Genomic DNA, 22,831 nt, shown 5'->3' with positions numbered 1-22,831 from the left:
ACTCAAAATAGGGCATTTCAAATCAAGCCTGGATATATAAAACTAGGCAGAGATTCAGATTGCAACATGTTTTTTTTCGTTAGACTATGTCTCCAATAAGTATCTCAAAAGACATTTTAACGTTTATATACAGGTAGAAAGCCCATCTCTGAGCATGACATAATGGCTTCTAGCCTCTGTGGGTTACAGTTGTTTCTTCAACCAGCCAACAGTGATCAGGCAGGCAGTCTCACACCTGTAGAGTGGTGGGTAGTTAGCAAACACAACTACGGCAAAACATCCCCTATTTAACTTTGCACTATGTCACCCGAACTTGCACCACCTCCTAAAGTTATTGTCAGTTCATAAAAGCTTAGTGCCTGACTACAAAACCAGTAATCAATCAGAAATGTACACAGCAAAGTTCTGCTGTAGAGTATGTTTTCTGCTTGCACATCCCTTAATTATAGGTTTGCAAAATTGTTCTGGTTTTTCTAAGTTTGTGAACTGAATTCTTAAAGTTTTAGTCAAATACTGTTTGTAGAAGGTAAAAACACTTGCCCAAAAAACACATCAGTAATTCCAAATGGGATCCACCTGGAACTCTCAAATATAAGAAGCAGAGAGAAGAAAGAATGAAAGCTTAATCAAGATTGTACCACAAGTGGAAGAAACAGAAAGACAAGGTACTTTTAAGAATCCTTTCAACACTTATGCCAATTACGTGGTGTAGGAAAAGGCAAACCCTTTGTCAATCTTCTGTCATGTAAACTACATGTAAGAGAGGCAAGGCTGCAATCGATATTGTGAACTTAGAAAATATCAAGAAAGCAAAGTCAATGGGTAGACCTTCAGAAATTTGTAATAAAGCTTGGTGACTCGATTTACTAAAGGAACACAAATATAGTTTTGTCTTACAACTGACTGATGTACACAGGTTTTGGCCTAGACATTTTGCTGGATTACCCAAACCTGAGAACCCTGCTAGGGCAGCATATACAGTTCTGTGTTGTAGCTCAGTAGTCACTTGGTTTACACACTACAGTTCATCAACAGTTTGCACCAGAGGTTTTTATAAAGGTTCCTCGTGGGCCACTCCACAACAGATGAAGAAACTAGTAGGCTGCAAAGAGAACACTAATGACAATATAGTGGGGCTCCACACACTCTAGACTGCTAAATTCCATACAGAAGTAGCCCAACGGTAACTGTTTCTGCAACTACTACACCACATAAACCAACTCATGGAGACTTTACTAGTATTTTACCACCTACTTATGAGAAGAGACACACCCTGTGCAACTGCATACACAAGACTGAGTCTAATGTTCTATACAGCAAGTCAAAGCACAAACTAGACTACCAACATGCTGACTTTCACCAAAACAGATTTAAGACTTGTGATTTCCCCTTTACAGAGGAACTTTGAATAAATCAGCAAAGCTGGAATTCTGTTTCTCACAAACAGTTTGGGGAAAAAACACCTTACCTTTTGCTGTCCCAGTACGGATGTGCTGTGATGCCGCAACTCGAACTCCATTGCTCCTGTTATTCAACCTGCACTCAGTTTTCTTTCCTTTCTCCCTGTGTAAATACTTTTCATTGGTTTTTTGCAAATGCATGGACACAAATAACCTACCATGAATGAACACATAATGTGACCGTAAACAAAAGCAGTGACTCCAGGCCAGAAATGTGTATTTAATAGATATAACATGAAATTTAAATAGTAAACGAATAAGTAAAGGCTGTTGGTGCAATATACCAGGAACTAAGCTGCAAGCAGTGTTATTAAACACTATGAATAAAGATCTAAATAAGAAACAACACAAAAAAGGAAATGGTGCAGCTGATGCCGTACACCAGTCTAGCATAAAAGTATCTGTCTATAGAGTAACAAAATGGCACAAACTCTGAAGTGAGGCAGAGTATTAGGGTGGAAGCACTTGCACTTCTCACAGTGCAGGGTTGTGTAGCCCACAGGAAGTTCTGAAGCCCCTTGACGTGCAAATTATCTTCAGTAAAACATTTCAGCCAGTTACCACTCACTGCATAATGTTAAATGCTGCTGTCAATCCTTATTTGCTTTTCAGTGTATTTTGGACAGTTTTACAGCCTTTAACTTTCAAATAAATGTAAACAAAAAAAGGCAATTCAGTATTGCTTAAGAACCTACTTCCACTCCTTCATCTTTTTGCTAAATGACAAGGGATATTTTGAGAAACGAATGCATTCAATTACATTCTCTTTTTCAAGTTATTTCTTCACAGAAAATAAAGATTTTTATGTAGCCTGGTAGTCTGGCCTCACACTACTCCAGCTCTTGTTCCACAATACCAAAAGAAAGCATGTAATTGATTGCAGACTCTCTTTATCAGAGTCAATGCATTACACTCTGTTTCTGGATTACCAGTCACATTGGAAACGTACTTTTCCAGGTGTGGCTTTCCTTTCTTCTTGCTTACTGCAGACAGACTTCGTTTTTCCACTGTATGCTAGACAGAAAATACAAAGATGCCAGTCAAACAATAGAATTTGTATCATGAAAGCGGACAAAAAACCCTTCTAAACCAACAGGTCTGTGAGTACAAGACTAGTGTGTTCAAAAGTGCTATAACATCCAAACAAGTACTTGTTCAATGCATCTGGGCCTCTAAAATAATGCATCGTCTTGTGTCGTGTTCAGCAAAACACTCAGAAAATTGCTACTTTAGAATTACTACCGGCTGTTAGTAATAACTCACATTTGACGAAGGAGTAAAACTTGCGAAAACTCTGAAATAATATGTCCAAATTGTTGTATTTGGACTTCCTTTAAAAAGAAAAGAACTTTTCCTCTGCTTTAGTAAATTAACTTTTTTCTTGCCTCAAGTTTTCAGTATTTCAGGCTTTGATGCAGCCTACCATTTCATCTTTAGAAGCAAATCTCAATTCATTACCCTGCTTTGTGAAATAAGGAAACTATTTTTGTTTGGCTTGCTATTCCCCACATAACAATCAATAGCCAAATTCTGCATGTAGTATAAGAGCAACCTTAAGTACTCCTAACATCCAGGGCTTTTCAGATATAAGCAGTGAGCAACCCTCCTTCCCCCAGTTTCAGTAGATTATTTATAAATATTCTTCTCAACTGTATTCACAATGAGATTGAGCACTGAAGAGACACAAATCTCACAAAAAGTGTATATGCATCTAGCTATTAACTTTTTTCAAAGATTAATACTTAAGTTACCTAAATAACGCAGGTAAGATAGAAAGAAAACATTTAACCTGTTGTACCTCCTGTAGAATTAATACGATTTACTTATTAATACAGTTTCTAGTTTGTGCCTTGCAATAACAGAAATTGCCCAGGTGTTCTGAAATCCTCTCTGATGACAACAGGAAAGTGCCTGATTAGAAATTAACATTAGACTTTTCTGACTACTTGTATCCTACTGTGAAGTTTTATTTAATTCATAAACAAAATACGCAACTTTCTGAGACAGTGGAAAGTAATTACGAGGAGTTTTCTAAGCAAGGTAAGTCAGTAGCAGCTTGAACTTCAACACTTATTTATACAATTTTAGCAGAGCTCTTCATCTTTTAAAGCTAAATCTCATCATGTGTAGTGGACAGTCTTCTCAAGTGTCTCAGAATATGGCTTTGAATGAAAAATAGCAACATACCTGGTCAAGTAGATTTGTACAGTGCTCTGGGTGCTGTTGGACAATACAGCTTTTCCTTCTCCAGTCCATTACCCCATTTTGCTCCGAGTGCTGTATGTTAAGGCTATCCAGTGAAGAACATTTTGCACTGCTAGTGCTGCTGAAAAGAAAAAAAAAACAAACCCAAGTTATGCTGATGCGAACGAACTTGCAGGCTTTTCTTACCAACATACACATTTTTGCATTAGAAAACCCTTGGAATTTTCAAGCAATTTAAATTACAAGAATTCTTGTGCTCTGAAGTTATACTAAGATCTGAACATAACCGGAGTTCCTTTTTCATTTATCTACTATAATTTGACGCAAAATTCAGAACAACAGAATTTGTAGAGAACAGTAATTGAGAGTTTCCTTGGATATTTCTACACACAAGGACATGGGTAAATTTTCCAGATATAAATGTATTTTGAATTCATTTTCTTTCTTCCTTATCGTTAATGACAAAGCTGGAATTACTTTGAAATCCCTATTCAGAATTCATGAGATATTTAAAAAAAAGTGTGCACAGTTACCTACAGATCACACTGCAGCTGTGTTTGTTTGAATTTCAAAATAGGCATCTTGCTTTATATTTTTACCTTCAGGACTGGTAGTTTTGAGTAGTGCTGGGAAAGGGGAGTTGCATTTGGCATTTACTTTGGACTTTATAATGCCTTCCACTGAAGCTTCGCTCTACAGCAGCCAGTCAGAAGCAGTATTTAACTAGGTCTGCCACCAGTGGTCAACAAAAACTGCTGGAAAAACAGTCAGGGTTCTGACAGAGTCAGTAGAGCACATGGATGTATAAACTTTTCATGTCTCATATAAAATCATGCCTTACTGACAGGATAAAAAAAAGAGAAAGAGTTAACACTTTTAAATTCTTATCAAAATACTTATGTTGGTAATTGAAAGTGCCTTTTAATTCAAGGCTGTTGGCAAGCTGCTTAATCAAGGTTACTGCAATACAAAATGTTACTCAGTTCCCATGATGGCAGAAATCCAGCTTATTTGAAAGTACAAGACATGCTGAAATTCCAGTAGTTACTTACCAAAGACCTCTGTAAATAAGTGTTCAAACTACTTACAAGATGTACAATAGAATATAAAAAAATAATTTAAGAAAATGGCAAGAACCCAAGAAGGTCCTAAAAGACAGACAAAAGACCCTGATTGAAAAGATGCAAGCCAGGTCACTTTAGAAATTCCACCACATGGAGGTAAGTGATTTCACTGCCAAATACACAGTCATTTCATGGAAGCTGTGATACTGTGTATACTTATTTACTATGTCTGATCTCACTCCTACCAGTAAATTTTTGGACTTTTCAAGAGTAAGGCTGCAATACTGAATGAAAACAAAGGTAGACATATGCACAATGTACCAATGCTATTTGAGATTAACTGCTCCTGACTCTAGACAGTTTTATGCATATTGAAAACAGAATAGCTTCATTCTGTGCCATTTCTTTAGAACCCATAAGCAGCAGGCACAGATTTTAAGAAGACAGACACGGGAACAAGAGAGGAGTAACAGACCTCTAGCAGTAAAGTAGTAACCCATTTTCCCTTAAACAAACAAAATAATAGCAAGCTAAAGGCGTTTCTTTCATACAACTTTGTAAAAAAAGGTCTGTCCCTCGCTTTCCTACCTGAAAGATAGATCCTGAACTACAGTCAGCTTTAGTGTACTTCATTATACAATGAATAAAACAATTTCTATACCAGTAACTACATGCTACTAAGTTTGGATCCTGCACTTACGACTTCATAGTGGGCTGTATAACCACCAGTATAATCACATATTTTGTCAAGATGACACCCTCTTCTTGAAGAAATGTAAGTCAAAAGTAGGACAGTTAAAAAACAAAACAGACACAAACCACTAAGTTGTCCAATTAGTGAGTTCACAAGAATTTTGTCTGTTAAAGATCTGTGGACCTTAACCAACACTGTTTTGTGCTATGTTTATATTCTAATTATTGCAACTCCAGGTAATTTTCACCACAAGATAAATACATTTTACAGATAAATCAACAAAACAAAACTTAAGTCTCAATAAATTTTGTATCAATTTTTTCCCCTTAATTTAATTGAACCACTACACAACTATGTGCAAACATATATAAAGTTTTTGGTCAAAATATATTAATGGGTGAATTCACATTAGATACTTCATAGATCCACTTACAATTGACATAAACCAGCAAGGTATGCATGCATCTGCTAGTAAGTAAGGGAAAGAATGGACTACCTTCTCCTATAAGGTCATCTTTGAAGCTACTTAAGCTTAAAATACACAACACTGGAAATTTTCAGTACAATCACGGGGATGTGTGCACATAGGAAAATATATGCCATACAGATTTACGCTACTCAGCTTATAAACACAAATCAAAATATCAATTGAAATAGTGAAGATTCACAAAATCTGGGGAAACGAGATAGCCAAATGACCTAGACCTACAGATTTAGAAATAGGATCATCTGAATTATTTTTCTAATACAGATTAATAACAACGTCACAAACAACAAAAATAAGACCAGAACACCTCACCCTAAACAAACAAAAACCTCATAAACAAGCTTTAATCTAGAAGGACACATACTCTCAAAGCACTAACAAATGAAGTTCAGACATGTAGCATGCTCACATTACATCTTAGTACCTACTTGGCAACAGGACCTTTTCCATTATGTTTCTTGTGAACTGATGTGTGTTGCATTACATCTGGAAAAAATAAACAAAGCATAATTTCAATAGCAATTCCCATTTCTTCTTTTAGATCAATCCAGTGAATTCATCTTTCCATCACTACCAGACACATAGCAGAAGACAGCTCCATTAAACAGTGTAAGGCTTAATTTACAGTGCTGAAATTAACAGGTGTTGCATAGAGGACAGATCAGTTCATACAGATGATATAATCAAGACTCTTTACCTTTCATTTCACAGAAGAATGAAACAGAAAGAGAGAAACTATGACAACTGTTAATGTTTGCAGACCTCTATATTTAATCCTAAAGACTAAATGTGTGACTGACTATCACTCAGCATGAAAGAACAGAGAAAGAAAACAGGAATGAGTCAGTAAAAACACAAAATTTTGTAATTTTTTCTGAACTGCTGAAATTATTCTCAAAACTATGTCACACATTCTGAATAACAAAGAAGACAAATCTTAAACAAAAGTATTGCATTCTGAACGTCAAAATTCACTATGCAAGTAAAGCTTTACAAATTACATCCGACTAAAAGGGATATTGCTCCAAGGCCAGACTGGATGAGGCTCTGAGCAACATGGTCTAGTGGAAGGTTCCCTGCCTGTGGCAGGTGGGCTGGAACTAGATGATCTTTTAAGGTCACTTCCAACACAAACTATTCTATGATTTTATGAAACAAAAATCAAGAACTTTAGAGACACAGTTTATCCTTTTCTTTAAGGCAATTGTTAGATTTTAACAAAAGCAACTTTTCTTAATTCCAGCTGTGATGATCTTAGCATTCTTGGTATCATTTTGCCTGGACTCTTCTCAATGCTACACGTAAGTCCAAATTATGGTTTAAAAATCTAAGGAAAGAAAGTATCATAATTTTTAAGCTTCTGGTAACAGTTCACTGAAATGGCACAAAAGGTGTTCTGAAATGCATTTGTAGTTTCACCAGGTGAAGAGATTAATGTATATGAAAGTATGTAAAAAACTATTTGAGCAATTTCCAAATATATTTTAAATTTACTTGGTGTGTTCTTAACTCTGAGGAAGGATATGGCACTAATTTTTTCGTAAGAAAAAGCTGTTCAAACTGCATATGTGGATTACTGACTGCACATAAGGTGAACTGCAAACTTATTAGCTATTAACGTGTAACAGGATAAGAGCGCTGTCATTCTGTGAAAGCTAGCGTGAGTGTTCCGTGGTCTTTGTTCACCTATCTGTCTCATTTCTCATCTTTTCCACCTACCAGGAGCTTTTACTTTTTTGCTACCAAAAACAGTATAAAGCTGGCTTGCTGTTGCTTTCAGAATCAAATCACTGACCAGCCACTAGACTGCTGCTTCCATATATGAACTGTTTTTTAGGTACTGGCACCAGCTTTCAGATTGTAATCAATACTCACTACAAACTTATTAACAGTCCACAGTATATAAAAGCAGCATAGGTTAAGAATAAGAAGAGGAAAACCTGAAAATTCTTTCTGTGTAAAACTAGAAGCTAAATAAATTTGGCACATTTAAAGCAAAACAGTCTGCAACTCTTGAAATGCTGCACTCAACTCTGAACCCTGGTAACTGAAAAATAAATAGGTGAAAAGCTACAAATAATCTTGGCTTAAGTAAATTATAACATATATCTTCCTGCTTGTTCAATACAGTTGTGAACTTCTGCCTTCAAGCTATCCATGAACACTGCCACTCCTTGAATTACAGAGGAACCTCTTAAGGAAACTGCTGGAAGTACATAAAAATTCTTCATTTGCATAGCAGATTTCATTCAAATCTCTCATTTTGTATCAATGAAGAAATCCATCAAGTGTATGATTTCCAGAACTGAGTGTGGTAAAATATCTCAAAGAACCACCTTTGAGTACACAACTACCTTCCTCCTGACTTGAAGCTTCTGAACTGTCCTCCTTGAAGTGTTCTGGTGTCTTAACCGTCTTCAAAGAGGGTTGTAAGTTACCTGCAGAGAATAAAGTTCATGTAGTAACTTTATAGATCTTGAACAACTGGACAGTTCCTGAATGCTTGCACTAAACTGGAAATCAGGGAAATGGAAGACTGAACTTACTGGTTCGTGTGTGGCAACAATTTGAACGTTGCCTGCTTCAAAGCAGGCCATCTCCAAGAGTAAAGGCTCTTTAGAGCTACTTTTATTTTGAAGAAAATAGTATTCAAAATAATTTTAAAGCAATGGTGCAATTTCAAAACATCTTGATTGTGGTAATATTAGAAATATTCCTATTATGCTGCACTTCAGATTTTGCTTCATAATTTTTTTGTTTTACAATAGAAAATGGGAGGAGACCAATGATAGTTACTAGCATTCTTCTGCAACAAATTACACTCCTCCATCCTCAAATCATTCACCTGCCAAAAGACACACAGTCTGGGCTAAAGTCTTCTAGTGCCTTTAACATAGTCTTCACACACAATTTTTGCCTTTTCATGCCAGATGGGATGAAAAAAAAAGAAAGAACAATATTAATAGTTTTGCTGGAGAATTACCACTGCCATGCTCTGAAAAAGGACTTAGTTTAACAATGAATCCAATTCTATGAGTCTACTCTTTCCCTCTCAAAGTGGTCCAAGTTACTGCAGGTAAAAGCATCTGAAAGCTGTTGCTTAGGAGCTTGAAACATTGATGGGAAGATCCTTCTGGATATTGTCTGCATTGAAGAGACTAAATCCCCAGAGATTATGTTTTAATAAAGTCTGTTGGAATCAAAAGTTTACTCCAACCTGAATAAGTGTCTAAACAACTCATGTTATGAACAAGGAGTGAGCTAATTGATTTCCTCCTTAATGGAACCACAGTGGCATAGTTAAACTTACTGAACATATTCAGTGTGAGATCCCAACTATTATTTAAGGTATAAAGACCTGCCTAGCAGGATTCCAGGAAACCCAAACAATAAACCCAGAAAAACACAGAGGCCGACAATAAAAAACCCCTCATGAGCCACTTAATTGAAGTGATTTTGGCAACAGGTGGGATGAGTACTTTTGTCTTAGTACAGCTTCTATTAGCCTGAACCACAGGAAACGGGACTGCGAGCTACCCCTGATGTGTCATTCATGCTTAAATTTACCCCACTAATTCTCTTCGACAAATATTTTCTCAATGTCAGGGCCCTTTGCGTTGGGAGTTGCATTTGAGCTCAAGCTCTTGGCTGGGGTGCACTGCAGGCACACCTGTGCCGGGCCACGTACCTTGCTGATCCTGTTCTTAACCCTGACCTACTGACTTTTTTTTCTGTCTTCACCTCAGACCTGCCTCACTGCTTTGGAATTGTCTGTAATTACCAGGTTCTTGCCTGCCCCTGGTCCTCATAAAAAGTTAAGCCTAGTGCTTTCTTTTCAAAGAGAAAAGATCATGCTCTTTAACATTATGACTCTGGTATTTGAAAATTTAAATCATCTTCCATGTGAGTCTTTCCTCCTCTCTGTGAAACAATGAAATTCCTCATCTTATCTGTTTTATGTTCCAGTCTGACAAATCCTCATGCACTTTCATATATCCTATTATTTATTATTATAGAAATTATCTCATATTCATGATCCCTTTACAACCTGTAAGACTTCCTACAGAATTGCCATTTACCTATTTTACCTTTCTGATCTACCTACCTTGCAGATCATTTCTGCCCTGCACTAGCCCAAAAGTCACAAAAACCCCTACAGCTTCCACCCTAATCACAATGCCTCTATCTCATCATGGAGAGAAATACATTTGTCACAGATCGCACACATCATTTCAAATTAAAGTCAGCTGTCATTTCCCTATTTTTTTCCAAACACATTTCAGCAGTCTGTTTGAAATCTCCAACTTATTCAATTCCTTACTAAGATCTTCTGCAACTTCTGAGTCAGCAGCCTCATAGTCAATGCCTTAACTATCATGGTGCATTACATACACTGAAAAAAGAAAAGACTCAACAGAAACAAAGATCACATCCTAAGGCATCCACAGAGAGAAGCCAAGCTTTGGTTGCACAAACAATTTGTAATACATAAGTAGGTAAGAGGTTCACCAAAGAAATCTCTGCAATGCAAATGCTCAGAACACAATTCTGTATATTCTAAAATTAGGGCCATCCCATCACTTATGCACTATGTTATGTACCCCCCAAAAATCTTAGTTTAAATATCAAGACAGATGCTTAATCTACAAAAGAAAACAAAAGCTTGGGTCAGTTCAAGCTTTTTGTTTAAGATATGGTAAAAGACGTGCCAAACTGTTGAACATACTCAATTCATAACTATCTATTTTAATAGCACAATAGTACAGAGGAAAAGAAAGAAAGAAAAGAACAGAAGCTGATGATACATAGTATGTTCCAATGGTCAAAAGTCTGAGTATCTGCTCAAGCAACTATTCATTGGCCAGGAGTTCAAATGCAACCAGTGGAATATAATGCATCATGAATACAGGATTATAAAACTCTAATTAGGCATGACAGCAGGAATACTTTTTTAAAAACTTTTTATTATATAAAACAGTATTAAGATATTTCTTACTGTGAGTGTGCAAAGATTCTGATGAAATTGATTGGAAGAAGTTGTATACTCTCTGATTCTGCAGAAAAGCTTGCGATGTATTTGAAAATAGCTGCCTGAAATTTAAGTGAGAGTTTGTTAAACTGTAAATAATAGAATCATCAGAAGAACATAAAAAATTACTACAGTACCATTTAAAAGCAAAATAGGTAGTTCTTAAGAAGTCCAAACATTTCAAATTGTACGTTCAGAATAAACAATGTTAAATGCTACTTCTGAGCTTTGCTGTTCAGTGTTAGTGTAAGGCTGGAGCACAGCCACTACAAGAAATTGGTATGATGATTTTTTTTTTTTTAATTTAAAAAGGTAGGTGCTTTGAGCCATCCCAATTCAAACATTATAGCCACTCATAACATTTTATCAAAGACGAGTTTGGACTAAGTCCAAAAGCACTGGACCTTATATTTTAACTTTTTTTTTTTTTTTTAAACTGAGAACACATTTAATTTCCCAAAACAATGCACCTCTTTCTTTAAACACATTTATATGGTTAAATACAAAGTTGAATTTACCTATAATGTCAGTAATTTAATTTCATAATTATTTTCGAGAGCAAAGGGTAGGATTCTCAATATTGCTCTGGACTGGCCTGAGTCTGTTCCCAAGAGGTCAGTGACAAATTCTATTAGCTTCAGATAAGACAACAGGCCAAGAATGAATGGTTTGCACTTCCCACACACCAAGGTTTCAGTTGTTACTTGCCAGGAAGCACTACTCAGTTCTGTTTCTTTGGAGGAGGGGCAGGGGAGAGCAATTTTTGGCTACTGGGCACATATTTAAACCTCCAAATACGTATATATTTATGCTAAAACTGACACTGAAAGAAAATGGAATTTGTATATAATAATGCTATTCTCTTGAGATTATTCATGTAGCATTCCTGTATACTCACAACATAACTTGCAAATTGTAATTATAGTTGCTTACTATAATACAGTTGGGTGTGTTCAAAGGTTATCTTCAAGATGAGTCTCTTGGGTTCATAATTACTGTGCAGTGAGGCTTCGCAACCTTTCTGTATTACAATACGTTCCCTTCAGTCAACCTCTATTTAACAGGTTTATTGATTTAAACCCACTATGTTTATTAGCCAAAACTGTTCACACAGATTTAGTTTGGATTGACAATCAAGCCAATAAAGGCAGACAAATACTACAGATAAAAATTTAAAAAAATAAAAAAATTGAGAAGGGGGAGGTTGAGGCACAGAGTGGTTCCATATGTTCTTTAACTAAAATATTAGGACAAAATGTTTGGACCCACAGAACATTATGAGTAGGAGTTTGAAAAGCAGTGCCTGATTCTTCAAGTACCCCAACTCAAGAGACAGTGGCTAACATGATGAATAATTTGTTTCCAACAAGGTTGAACAATTCTGACAGAAAAGGACCAACATAACAAGATATCTGTAGCAAACAAACAGAACAGGTAGGCACCCCCAAATTCACATTGCTGTTCTGAGTTACAGGATTTGACCAACATGTCCCATGTCCCAGCAAGCTCTCTCATCACTAAATAGTAGATTATGTGTTATGGGTTATTTTCTTATAAATGTGTGAGCCACTTCTAATATACATGGTTCTTATACACATTTATTACTGTTTATTATATTATCATATATTACTGTTTATTATATTATCATATATTACTGCTTATTCCTTTTAAATTCTCTATCCTGTCATAAAAGTAAAACATATGCACTCAAGTTACTGTTTCTAGTATTTCTAAATGTACACTTGTATAATGGAGGTAATATCCTTGCAGAAGTGCCAATCATTGCTATATAATGCTGCTCAGGACAAATACTTTCGTAAGTGTAAAATTACTCCTAAGAAGGAAGTCAACTAAGTTTAATTAAAGCCTCAATTTCAAGAAAAGAGTAAAAGAGTCAAGAGTATCTATTTCATCACTGCGTTCCCATTTTCTTTGTAAATTGTTTTCAGGCAGCAGAATTTCCACTGTCTGTAGCAGTCATGTAGTTTGACTTCAATCACACCCCAGGTGATGCATTCCAGGCTATTTGCTAAAACATTTACCTGATTATGGGCTCAAGATCAGCATGCCTTCGTTCTTCCCTCTTCTGAAAACCCTGATTTAGTGCTCTTAAAATAGTCTTGTCAAATGCTTCAGAAGACAGTTCCTTTGGAAGCTGAGAAAAAGGTTAATATGAAAAACGAGTAGTTGACATTTTGTTCACTATAAGTCTACATACCTTTTGGTATCAACAAGAAACTCTGTTGTTCCAGTTTGAGTAACATAATTTACAGACCAAAGGTACGACAAATCAACATTATTTAGTTTTGCAGGAGAAACATTTTGCTGTAAATCCTCATGGCAAATCCAGGCATAAAACTGTTTAAAGCTCTATTTGAAAGAACTACAATCAGAAAATTACCAATACTATGTTCTTTTCCAGAATAGTTTACGGCCTTTTTTGACTAATTTCTTTAAATACTTCACACCCAGAAATTAGGTCTGAAAACAACATGAAAAAAATAACTAAGGAGGACTGAATGCACTGTACTCACTATCATCACTTATCTATGTATAACTATTTTAAAGGAACAGGAGAAGAAAGGAGACTGTTTCAGATATATAATACACTAGACTCCAGTCTATAGTTGCTTATCTCCAGGCAATACAGAGATTAATCAAAAGCAAGTCCCTGTCCAGCTGCTATTAACAGTGAAACTTCTTATCAAAATTCATTATAACTGTTTCCAATACCAGTACTACAAAGTGAGGTCTTCTGTTGTTCTAGTTCGGCAGGCAAAATTCTTGCTACTAAAGAGCAAGTCTATTTTAAAAGAAAAATATTCCCCAGAACAAATTTTTTTCACATTTACAACTTCCAAAATAATGTACTTAAGTACATCAAAGCTGATCAAAGTTGTTCATCTACATTTTTTGAAAAGAAAGTATTTTAATTTTGGGGCAATTAAAAATAAACTGCCATAGCAAGAATGCTTTTTTACTAAGGTTCAAAGCTATTGCTAATGTGGTTAACACCTGCCACCAGTTATCACCACCAGCACAAAGTAATTTACACTAGAGCAGCACCTTCCTCTTGTATATTTGGAATACACCTGATCCAGAGTGGCAGCTGGATATTATATCCTGCTAGTGGTACAACAGCACAGCACTAACTAATCCTTGCACTGAATGCTGTGTCTGATGTAGGTAATTGCTTGGTAACATAAATAAAAGGGACCTGTGGAATGGAGACAGACAAGTGCTGTTAGTATTAGATTAGTACAGTGCTATAGTACCTGAAATGTCTTAGATATAAAACCAGAAAAATGGGCTGAAAGCAGCTGTTCTTAACAGACCCTCTGGTTTTAATATGCACCACTGTGGAACTCTGACCAAAGAATTAGTCAGTATTAACTAAAAGGTACCAAAAAGTTCCTGCAGAAGCATGGGAATGAGCAAACCTCCTGTCCTAGTGTTTTGTATATAAATTTGTCTCTGGAAACTTGTCAACTCTTTTTCTTTAAAACTTTCATTAAGAGGAATGCAATTCCTTCTGTAGTTAAAGATTCAGTTACACAAACCCAAGATTAGGTGCTTAACTTCAGCTAATGAGATAGCCTGGTTACTTACAAGCTTATTAATCCTCCACATATGTGGGTAACTTCCTACATGCAAAGAAGAAAGAAGAACTTCCTACATGATTATCACCTAAGAGAAGGTGCTCTTTAAATATAAAGCATCCAAGTTATCCCATCTACTACCTTACTATTCCCACCAATGCTTCTATTCTGAAACAATTTTTACAATTATCTTACTTCTATCACAAGCAACTTCGGAATTTGCCATCAAGTATTTTGACCATTCATTTCTGTCCCTAGGAAATGAGCATCCTACTTAACAATGCCATGCAGACTGGAAGCAAGAATAACAAAAAGGCAAAATGCAAGTGCACATGAAGTGGACAGCATTTGTACTTCATGTTTTTTAAAGCAAGGTGTTAGTTTTATCCTGCTTTACTTAACAATTCTCTCTTTCTTTTATATTTATGGCTATCAAACCAAATATATTTTTCAGCTCTGCACTTTCTACACAGAACACTTTGGCGAGCTCATAGCACTTGTGGCTGTCTTCCTCTTGTTCTGCCATCTCCTATATATCTAGACTCTGCACATAGAACACTCTACACCTGCCAAACAGGACAGCTCTGCAACATTCTGGATCTTATCTGTTTTTCTGGCTCCTCCTCCTGGCAGCAAGTAGGTTTAGGAGGTCCATTTCAGACACTGGTGTTTGTATTACACAGGTAGGAGAACACGAGGTATGCAGCTGAATGCTCATCCCAGAGCTGTACAGGATCCTGTATGACAGTCCTGCTTTCAGGGTTCTCTTCAGGAGCAGATGCATGTACCCTATGTTGCAGGATAACCCATCTGCAACAACACATGCCATCCCTAATTCAAATCCTCACAAATCAAGCTCTGGAAACTCTTGGAACTAGATATTCCAACTGGATTAAAGCAGTTGTGAATACTCACTCCTTCATTTCTACGAAGCCTGAACGTAATGTTGATAATTTAAACAGTGAACAAGACAATGACCTTTGTACAGTCACTGGCTTTCCACTTGCAATTAACACTGCAGGTAAGAACACCAGATGCCAGCAAAATATATCCAAAGCAGAGCTTTCATTAGTGCCCAGAAGAGTTTACATATAGAATTTCCCAGAATAGGTGGGACCCAAAGTATTAAACACTGGCAATGAAACATACAGTCGGAGGTCATTACGCAGATGGGGCTTGCACATGGCCTATGCACACAAACGCATTCCCTGCTTGGGGCAGGGGGGAAAACAATGGAGAGAACTTTTAGGTTTTTTAAAGCACACACAGGCATATATAGTTGATAGATTTTCCTTGAATTTAACTCCTTGTGATGGTGAATAGGCCTGTCTTTGTTCTACTGAAGAATACAACAGTTAAATTACAATCTGTTATGCTCATGGCTCTGCCTCACTAATTAAAAATAACAAATGATGCTCTTAAAGGTCATTTTAATGGACACAGGAATAAGCAGACAAGTATATACCGACACATGAACTCTGTGGGGAGTATTAAAAACTCATCTGGTAGCTTTATGGTAGTTCAATTAAAACTGTAAGAGCCATTTCAGATGAGACAGTATCCTTGTGGGAAATTACCCAAATCTTCTGCAGAGTTGCTTCTTCTCTCAAGATGCGCCATCACAATATACATGATTTAAATGGTTAATACAATTGACAAGTACAAAAATCTGCTAGCGTGCTTTTGCTTCTCTAATTACATCCCAGAAATCACAGCTCTCCTAGGCCACTTCTGAAGTTACAAACTTCATGCATAAACACTACTTTTATATTTCAGTACATACTTTTAGCAGGAATTCCTGAAGCTCCTGGTGTGTTTTTGTTACACATGTTACTGAAAGATCAGACCAGGTTACCTAATAAGGAAGGAAAAGAGAATGAGAAAAGTTTCCAAATATCATACCAATTAGCTGATCTGAACATTTCCATAATTCTGACAATCTCAGGATAAGAGATAACACTTGCAATTAGGTAAATACCAGGCAAAATAGGGATAATGGTGTACTTTTTCAGAGACACATACTTATTTTGAGTGTACATTTTAGGCTCACTTTCATGTTATTTGTGGCTAAAGGGAGCATGAAAAAATCCAGGGAAATGCAATAAAGTCCCTGAAGATTACTGACTCAGAAAGAAGCCAGGCAGAAGGTTCTGTAATTACAGAACTTGTATCAAACAGACATTACTAACCACAAAAAACAGCTACCAGAGAAAAGGACTGTAGGTCAGATATCTTGGATTGAGTTCTCACTACCATTATCAGGAGTCAAAACGAAACAACAAAAAAAACCTGTTTATATTACTTATAAAATAATTTTATCTGCCTCAGACTTGAATCTTACACAGTCATATACAAGTTGTAGACTACAAGTCCTAAAAAGTAGTGCAAGCTACTAAAGAAGTTACTCAAGAATCAGACATAAAATTTCAGTAGCTTATTGTTCTGACACAACACTTAAGTAGTAAAACAGCACCTTCACATGCATATTTTGACAAAAATAAGTAAGCTTGGTTAGATGAGTGCTGCCCAGCTTTAAGCCCACGTCTGGGCTAAAGATTCCGATTAGTTAGATGGGAAGATTCTGTGTAATGAGAGTGGACATGAAAATTATAAACATTCATTTACTCCCAAGAGTGGACAGAATAATGCCAACCACTAACTGCCTTCAACTTAGTCCCCAGAAATGCCAGCTACCCTCAGTGCCCTGCAACTGTTGTTATAACCTTAAAAAAGCAGTGCCTGGATAAGCACAAAATGGTCTGTAGTGAGGACCACAGTATATACCTGCACAGATGAGGAGAGAAAACTCTTTCCTTAAAGAACTGAGGAGTTTCAAGATTACTGAAATACTTCCCAGAATATCTCCACATTCCCCCTTTAACAAAGAAATTCAAAACCATTGTCAAATCTGTCTACATGCTGAATTTTCAAAATAGTGAATACTGATAATCCATATAGGATTTCTGTACAAACTTCTCCTATGTACTATTTTATTTTTCCTAGTAGTCACTTTACAGACTGTCTGGAAAAAAGATCTCTGACAAGGCTGAAATATTTGGGCAGGTTAACCTTAAAGACTTTGAAGGCTACATTCCACATATTACTGTCCTCAACAAAAGAAGCGTGCATCCATTTAGAGAATACAATACCAAACTCTGGGATCAACACATCAACTGTCACCTCAAAATGGCTTTTTTCTTTTTAAGTTTGCCTCTTTAAAGAACTCCAGTAACCCATGTCAAATGGCCAGTTACAATGTTTGATGTAAACCTTTTTTTTTGGGATGAAAAAGGGGAACATTTAGTTTTATCTTCAAATCTGGTATACTACCAGACTCGCATCTACTGGCAAAATGACTCATAATGTTAATCAGACCTTATTAAGAAAATTACTGCTTTGATTCAATTAGAACATCACCACCAACAGCCTTAGCAGCTATTATTTAACACCTACAGTCTTTAATACCAGACCTCAATACCAAAAGTTTCTCTTATGTAGTATTAAGCAGCAGCATTTCAGTTTTAAAATTCACCCACTAATTGTTTCACATGCTGCCCTTAGCTATTACAATACATGAAGACAATACGAGGTAAGCCTTCCAGTTTGTGGCCACTTTCCAGCTTATTTGCTTTTACCTAAACAAACAAATAAATGAACCGATTCCCAGTTTTCTCAAAAAGCACAAGAGCCATCCTCATACGGTAAACATCCAGAAATGAGATCAATGATGACCATTTGACTCCAAGCAATATATATAGCTGCAGACACAAGAACTGTGCTCCTATGCCACTTGAGCAAACGACTGACTAATGTCAGAAATCTTACACTGATTAGTGCTAGAAATTTCACACTGAAGCCAAGTTTCCTGGAATGGTATCCCATGCCCAGCTACGGCTGGTGTTTTATACCTTCCCACCTTATGCCCACAATTACATAAAACACCTGATTTGCACACAGAAATCAAAAGAATTATAGGATAATTCAAAGAATCTCAAAATTGCCTTCTCAGCTGGTATTTGAAAGAAGCTGTATGTATTTATGGGACATAGATATCACGAAGACAATTACTTTAATATTCAAGGTTATTTGCTTACTTTGAATGTGTACTCCAAATGTTTGTCAGCCCTTTTTCTTGGTACTCCTTTCAGGGTTATCTTCTCAATGTGTACAGCTGAAAGAAAAACACCTTATTGTGCACTCCAAAACAAGAGTCTGAAAATGTTCCCTACTTCCCCAGGCACTCTGAAAACGCCTGTAAGCTACTTCCTGACTCATGCAGCCCTACTCTTCTTCAGGAGCTGTTTTATGGTAACAAACTGCCGCGGGGCAGGTAGAACCTTGTTCTCACAAGTATTTCCCTGGCCTAACCAAAACCTATTCAGTGAAGATCATGGGACTCTGTGCATTATCCAAGAGCTTATTTAGACCAAAAGTCACATAACTACAACAACGTAACCACTATAAGTGAAAAGACAATAAAGAAAGTCAAATTGCATCTTTATTCAAGAAGTAACAACCGCTGAGAAAAGTGAGAGACAGCATCTTCTACACCCCCCTTTCTGAAACATCGAGTAATAATGAGGACAAACTAAGGCCAAATAACTACATTTCTGAAGGGCACTTAGGTGAAAGGAAAGAGTTGGGGAAGGCCTGAAGAACAGAAATAGAGTGTTGGCAAACAGAAAACAAAGAGAATAAGCATAAGGCTACTACAATCATACTGTAAAGAGTGTCATTAAACTCAACTGAAATGGAAGAAAGGTACTCTGAGTATTTGCTGCTTTAACATTCTTTCCCCATAGCCTACTCAGAAACAGGCAAGTTCTGGCTATGACTTGGCAAGCAGCAGCACCATATGGCTTTCAGGTCCTGGAGATTTTCTTGCAGGCACACAACATTGTTTGGGTAATACTCCATATAAAAACCCTTACGTGGCTGAGGTGAGCTTTCCACTTTTGGTGACCTTAATTTTTACCTGTCTGGTATAGATTAAAGTGCTGTTAGAAGAAGGACCACCATGTAATGTGAGTTTTGGTGCAGTAAAATTTCTTAGTGGCTAATGTTAAAATTAATACCACAGTTCATATGCATAAGTTAATTAAAAACTTGATTCCCATGACTGGAACTGAGAATAGTGGTTTAAATTGCATTTCACTACATGCATATATTTAGCATACATAATTAGGAATCCAAGACTATTAACATTCCCAGATAAGCTTTATTTCTCTAATGAGACTGTGCTTATTTTAAACTATTGAATGTTCTCAGGGCTAAAACTTTGTGCTCAGGTATAAAAAAATTATATCACAATGCAGTATCTTCAACTGCCTTAACTTCTTTATGTTGTTCTTGCACACTTCATTGTAATATGTGATACAACAGGTAATTACACTGTTGTTCCTGTGCAGCTTCAGTTCCACAGTGTCAACAGACTGCTTTAAAATTCTGCTTCCACAATCACATTTTAAATATTCTAAATGGCTAGATCAAGAAGAAATGTTTGAACATACAAGCCAATGAGGCATGTTATATCTCCACGTCCATTCTGGATACAACACATGCATTCAGGATGATTAAGTCAAGCATGTATACATGACACTGCTTCCATTTTAAGTCTAAGTCAGATTTTTAAAATTCATATTCATCACAGCTGACAATAAGTTTTACTATCAGTGGTATTTCAAACCCAGTAAGGAGATTTCTGTAGCAGGGACTCTCTATTACATAACCGGGTAGCAAATATCACAAAATTATTCTGATCCTCCACTGTGGTTTCTCACTATGATAATACAAATGCAGAGAAATACTTAAGCTTTTTGCTAGATTAAAATATTCAACTTTTCTGTGCTTCTGTTACTTAATTCAAGAGTGTTACTAAAGAGATTCTCCCTTTGTGTTTCTAATTCATGAATATGAACACTTGAAACTCCGTAAAAGGATTTGAAACAGGTTTGTTGTCTGTAATCTGCCATAATCTTTCTCTGTTTCTTTTTCATCAAGGAATCAAAAACTCTCAAATTGCAATTGCACTCTTCAAAGTGCAATTAAATCTCCACAGTAGAGAGATGTTTATGAGGACAAAATAAATAGCAATTGTTTTCCCATATTGTCAGTTCTTTACTATCTGCAGACTGTCTGTTGACTAATTTTGAGTAGAAAAGTGATTGGTCAATCCTGTTGGAGAATAAAGGGTAAGAATAAATCTGTTTTCAATAATGCTTATTTCTTCAAAGAGAAGAAATTGTGCTTGCAATTGCATATTAGAGTTGTTTATGCTCAGAAGCCTTGTTCTCATTCTCCCCAGCAGAGCCAGAAGACTGACTTCTATGAAAGCCTCTCACTTCTCCAAACTGCCACTTCTATAAAACCTGCTAATGGGTGAGTTTTCTTTTTTTTTTGATTAACCAAATATAACTGAATCAAGCAGCAAAATCCATCCATTGTTTTGCTTAAAAAAATCTAAATACTCGTATTAACACTGTTAATAAAATTATATTAAATGTTCTTGTTTTCTTCCAAATACCATCCCTTTTTTCAGTGGAAAGCCAATTTGCAATCAATTTTCATGCTTTCATTCACTATTAGTTAGCAGTGAACATGAATGACAACTTGTTATAACAAAGAAAAGACCAGGTACGCAGCAGAGAAGCTATTATACTTAAAATCATTGCAGATTGCTTCTCCTTTGGATGAACGGGAAGACAGATACAAGATTTCTACAACTCCAGGCAAATTTTAGTGTTCAAAAAACCCCCTTACAGTGTTCCTCAGAATGAACTGCAGACAACGTACCTTCCCGCTGAGGTCTATGGGAAGCCATCGGTAGTCCATCATGAGGTGCTGTGGTTCGTTCTAGCAAACTGGTCTCATTACTCGACATGCAGTCACTGTGAGAAAAGTCATTCTAAATAGAGAAGGAAAAAAAAGGAAGAGTCTTAATAGAATGTCTATTATTAAGCCTGACTCTAAACAGCAAATATTAAAAAAACCCAAACAAACACAAAAACCCCAACAAACCACACTTTACTTGGTATTCTACAGGAGAAAAATCCTGACAGTGGCAAAAAGATCATCATTAGCCACTTCAGTTTTTTCTTTCTTTCTCTCTTTCTTTTTCACTTTCTTTCTTTCTTTTTCTTTCTCTCTCTCTCTCATTCAGGATCAAGAACACTGCTCCACTGGAAGACCTTCATAAAAGATGGGTAGAGGAAAAATATAAATCTCCAGACAGTACTCTTTAAATACAGGAGGTAAAAGATTCTAAAATTAAGTGCCAGAGTATATGTGGTTTTCTTCTCCTCAAGGACTTGTGTAATGGGATGAGACAAACCATCAGCCAAGACTAGTTACCTCGTTTGTTAAAGACTGTCACAACAGAATGACCAGAATGAGGAAGCACAGAGAGGGCAAAAGACATCTGAATCCCCTCCAGTTTGCCAACTCTTTAACAAACTTCTTCAGACGTGACAGATGTAAAGCTGGTTTAGTAAGATGAAACCAGCTTTAGGCTGGTACATCATTTGTAGCATGGGTACAAACTGTGGCAACACCTAACAATACATCCAACCTATGCAGACCCAGGAGTGTACAGGCATCAAACCTGCCCTGGGCATGCTGGTAATCTAACTTTGATCACGGACATCAATAGCAGTGCACAGTTAGCAAGTGTCTTTAGACTGCACTGCAGATGGTCTGAGGAATTAAATGATGCTTTAGCTGTTTCATCTAAACCAGTGTATGGCTTGTGCTCTACACTGAGTGTCAGTAATTTCAGGTTTCAAAGCCATCAGATTTAAAATATAAAGCATGCTTTGTTTCTTCAAGATAAAATTCACACCAGTCCCCAGTCACTCAGTAAACAATCTCAACAAACATCTAATAAATTATGTGTGCAATGTCAGATACGGAATAAGAAATGAAAATAGCTGTATGTAAATGAGATTGCATTTTAACAGCTTTAGCAAATTTCCAAGTTTATTTCACTAAAAAAAAATCCAAAAACCAAACAAACCAACACACAAGCATGCTCTGGAGAGTCACTTTCAGATCTCCTCAAAAATCACACTAATACTGTTTCGGAAGACATTTTATAACAACAGTGGACATAACCGAACCAAAGTACCTGCACTTTTTAAGTGCTAACTCCTGGTCATGCATTATTCACAGAACTGTTGGCATTTGAGCACTAAAGCTACCCTGCTAAAACTCTGATTCATTTAAGACTGTCCATAAAAAGCAGAACTAGTAACTGGCTATGCCCAAACTAACAAGTTTAGCACATATTTTGGTGTGA

At 36.5% G+C, this 22,831-nt stretch overlaps 1 protein-coding gene across 7 annotated transcripts in view; it reads right to left on the bottom strand.

Annotated features, from left to right (window-relative positions):
• ZCCHC2 (zinc finger CCHC-type containing 2) overlaps positions 1–22,831 on the bottom strand; it is a 41,828-nt gene that overhangs the window by 6,000 nt on the left and 12,997 nt on the right. For 2 of the 7 annotated variants that reach the window (XM_064662588.1, XM_064662573.1), the window contains exons 2-11: positions 21,331–21,442; positions 18,633–18,709; positions 16,322–16,393; positions 12,982–13,094; positions 10,907–11,001; positions 8,265–8,348; positions 6,339–6,396; positions 3,648–3,786; positions 2,410–2,474; positions 1,469–1,614 (exon numbers count right to left, since the gene is read on the bottom strand). In XM_064662588.1, the coding sequence (XP_064518658.1) occupies positions 1,469–1,614; positions 2,410–2,474; positions 3,648–3,786; positions 6,339–6,396; positions 8,265–8,348; positions 10,907–11,001; positions 12,982–13,094; positions 16,322–16,393; positions 18,633–18,709; positions 21,331–21,442 (961 nt within the window). The remainder of the gene's footprint in view (positions 1–1,468; positions 1,615–2,409; positions 2,475–3,647; positions 3,787–6,338; positions 6,397–8,264; positions 8,349–10,906; positions 11,002–12,981; positions 13,095–16,321; positions 16,394–18,632; positions 18,710–21,330; positions 21,443–22,831) is intronic. The other 5 variants (XM_064662580.1, XM_064662610.1, XM_064662599.1 and 2 more) reach the window with 5 other exon arrangements.

This window comes from Pseudopipra pipra, chromosome 1 (genome assembly GCF_036250125.1).
Source record: "Pseudopipra pipra isolate bDixPip1 chromosome 1, bDixPip1.hap1, whole genome shotgun sequence".
Taxonomy (NCBI): Eukaryota; Metazoa; Chordata; class Aves; order Passeriformes; family Pipridae; genus Pseudopipra; species Pseudopipra pipra.
Note: the sequence above shows the minus strand (reverse complement) of the source record. Positions and strands in the feature narration are given on the sequence as shown.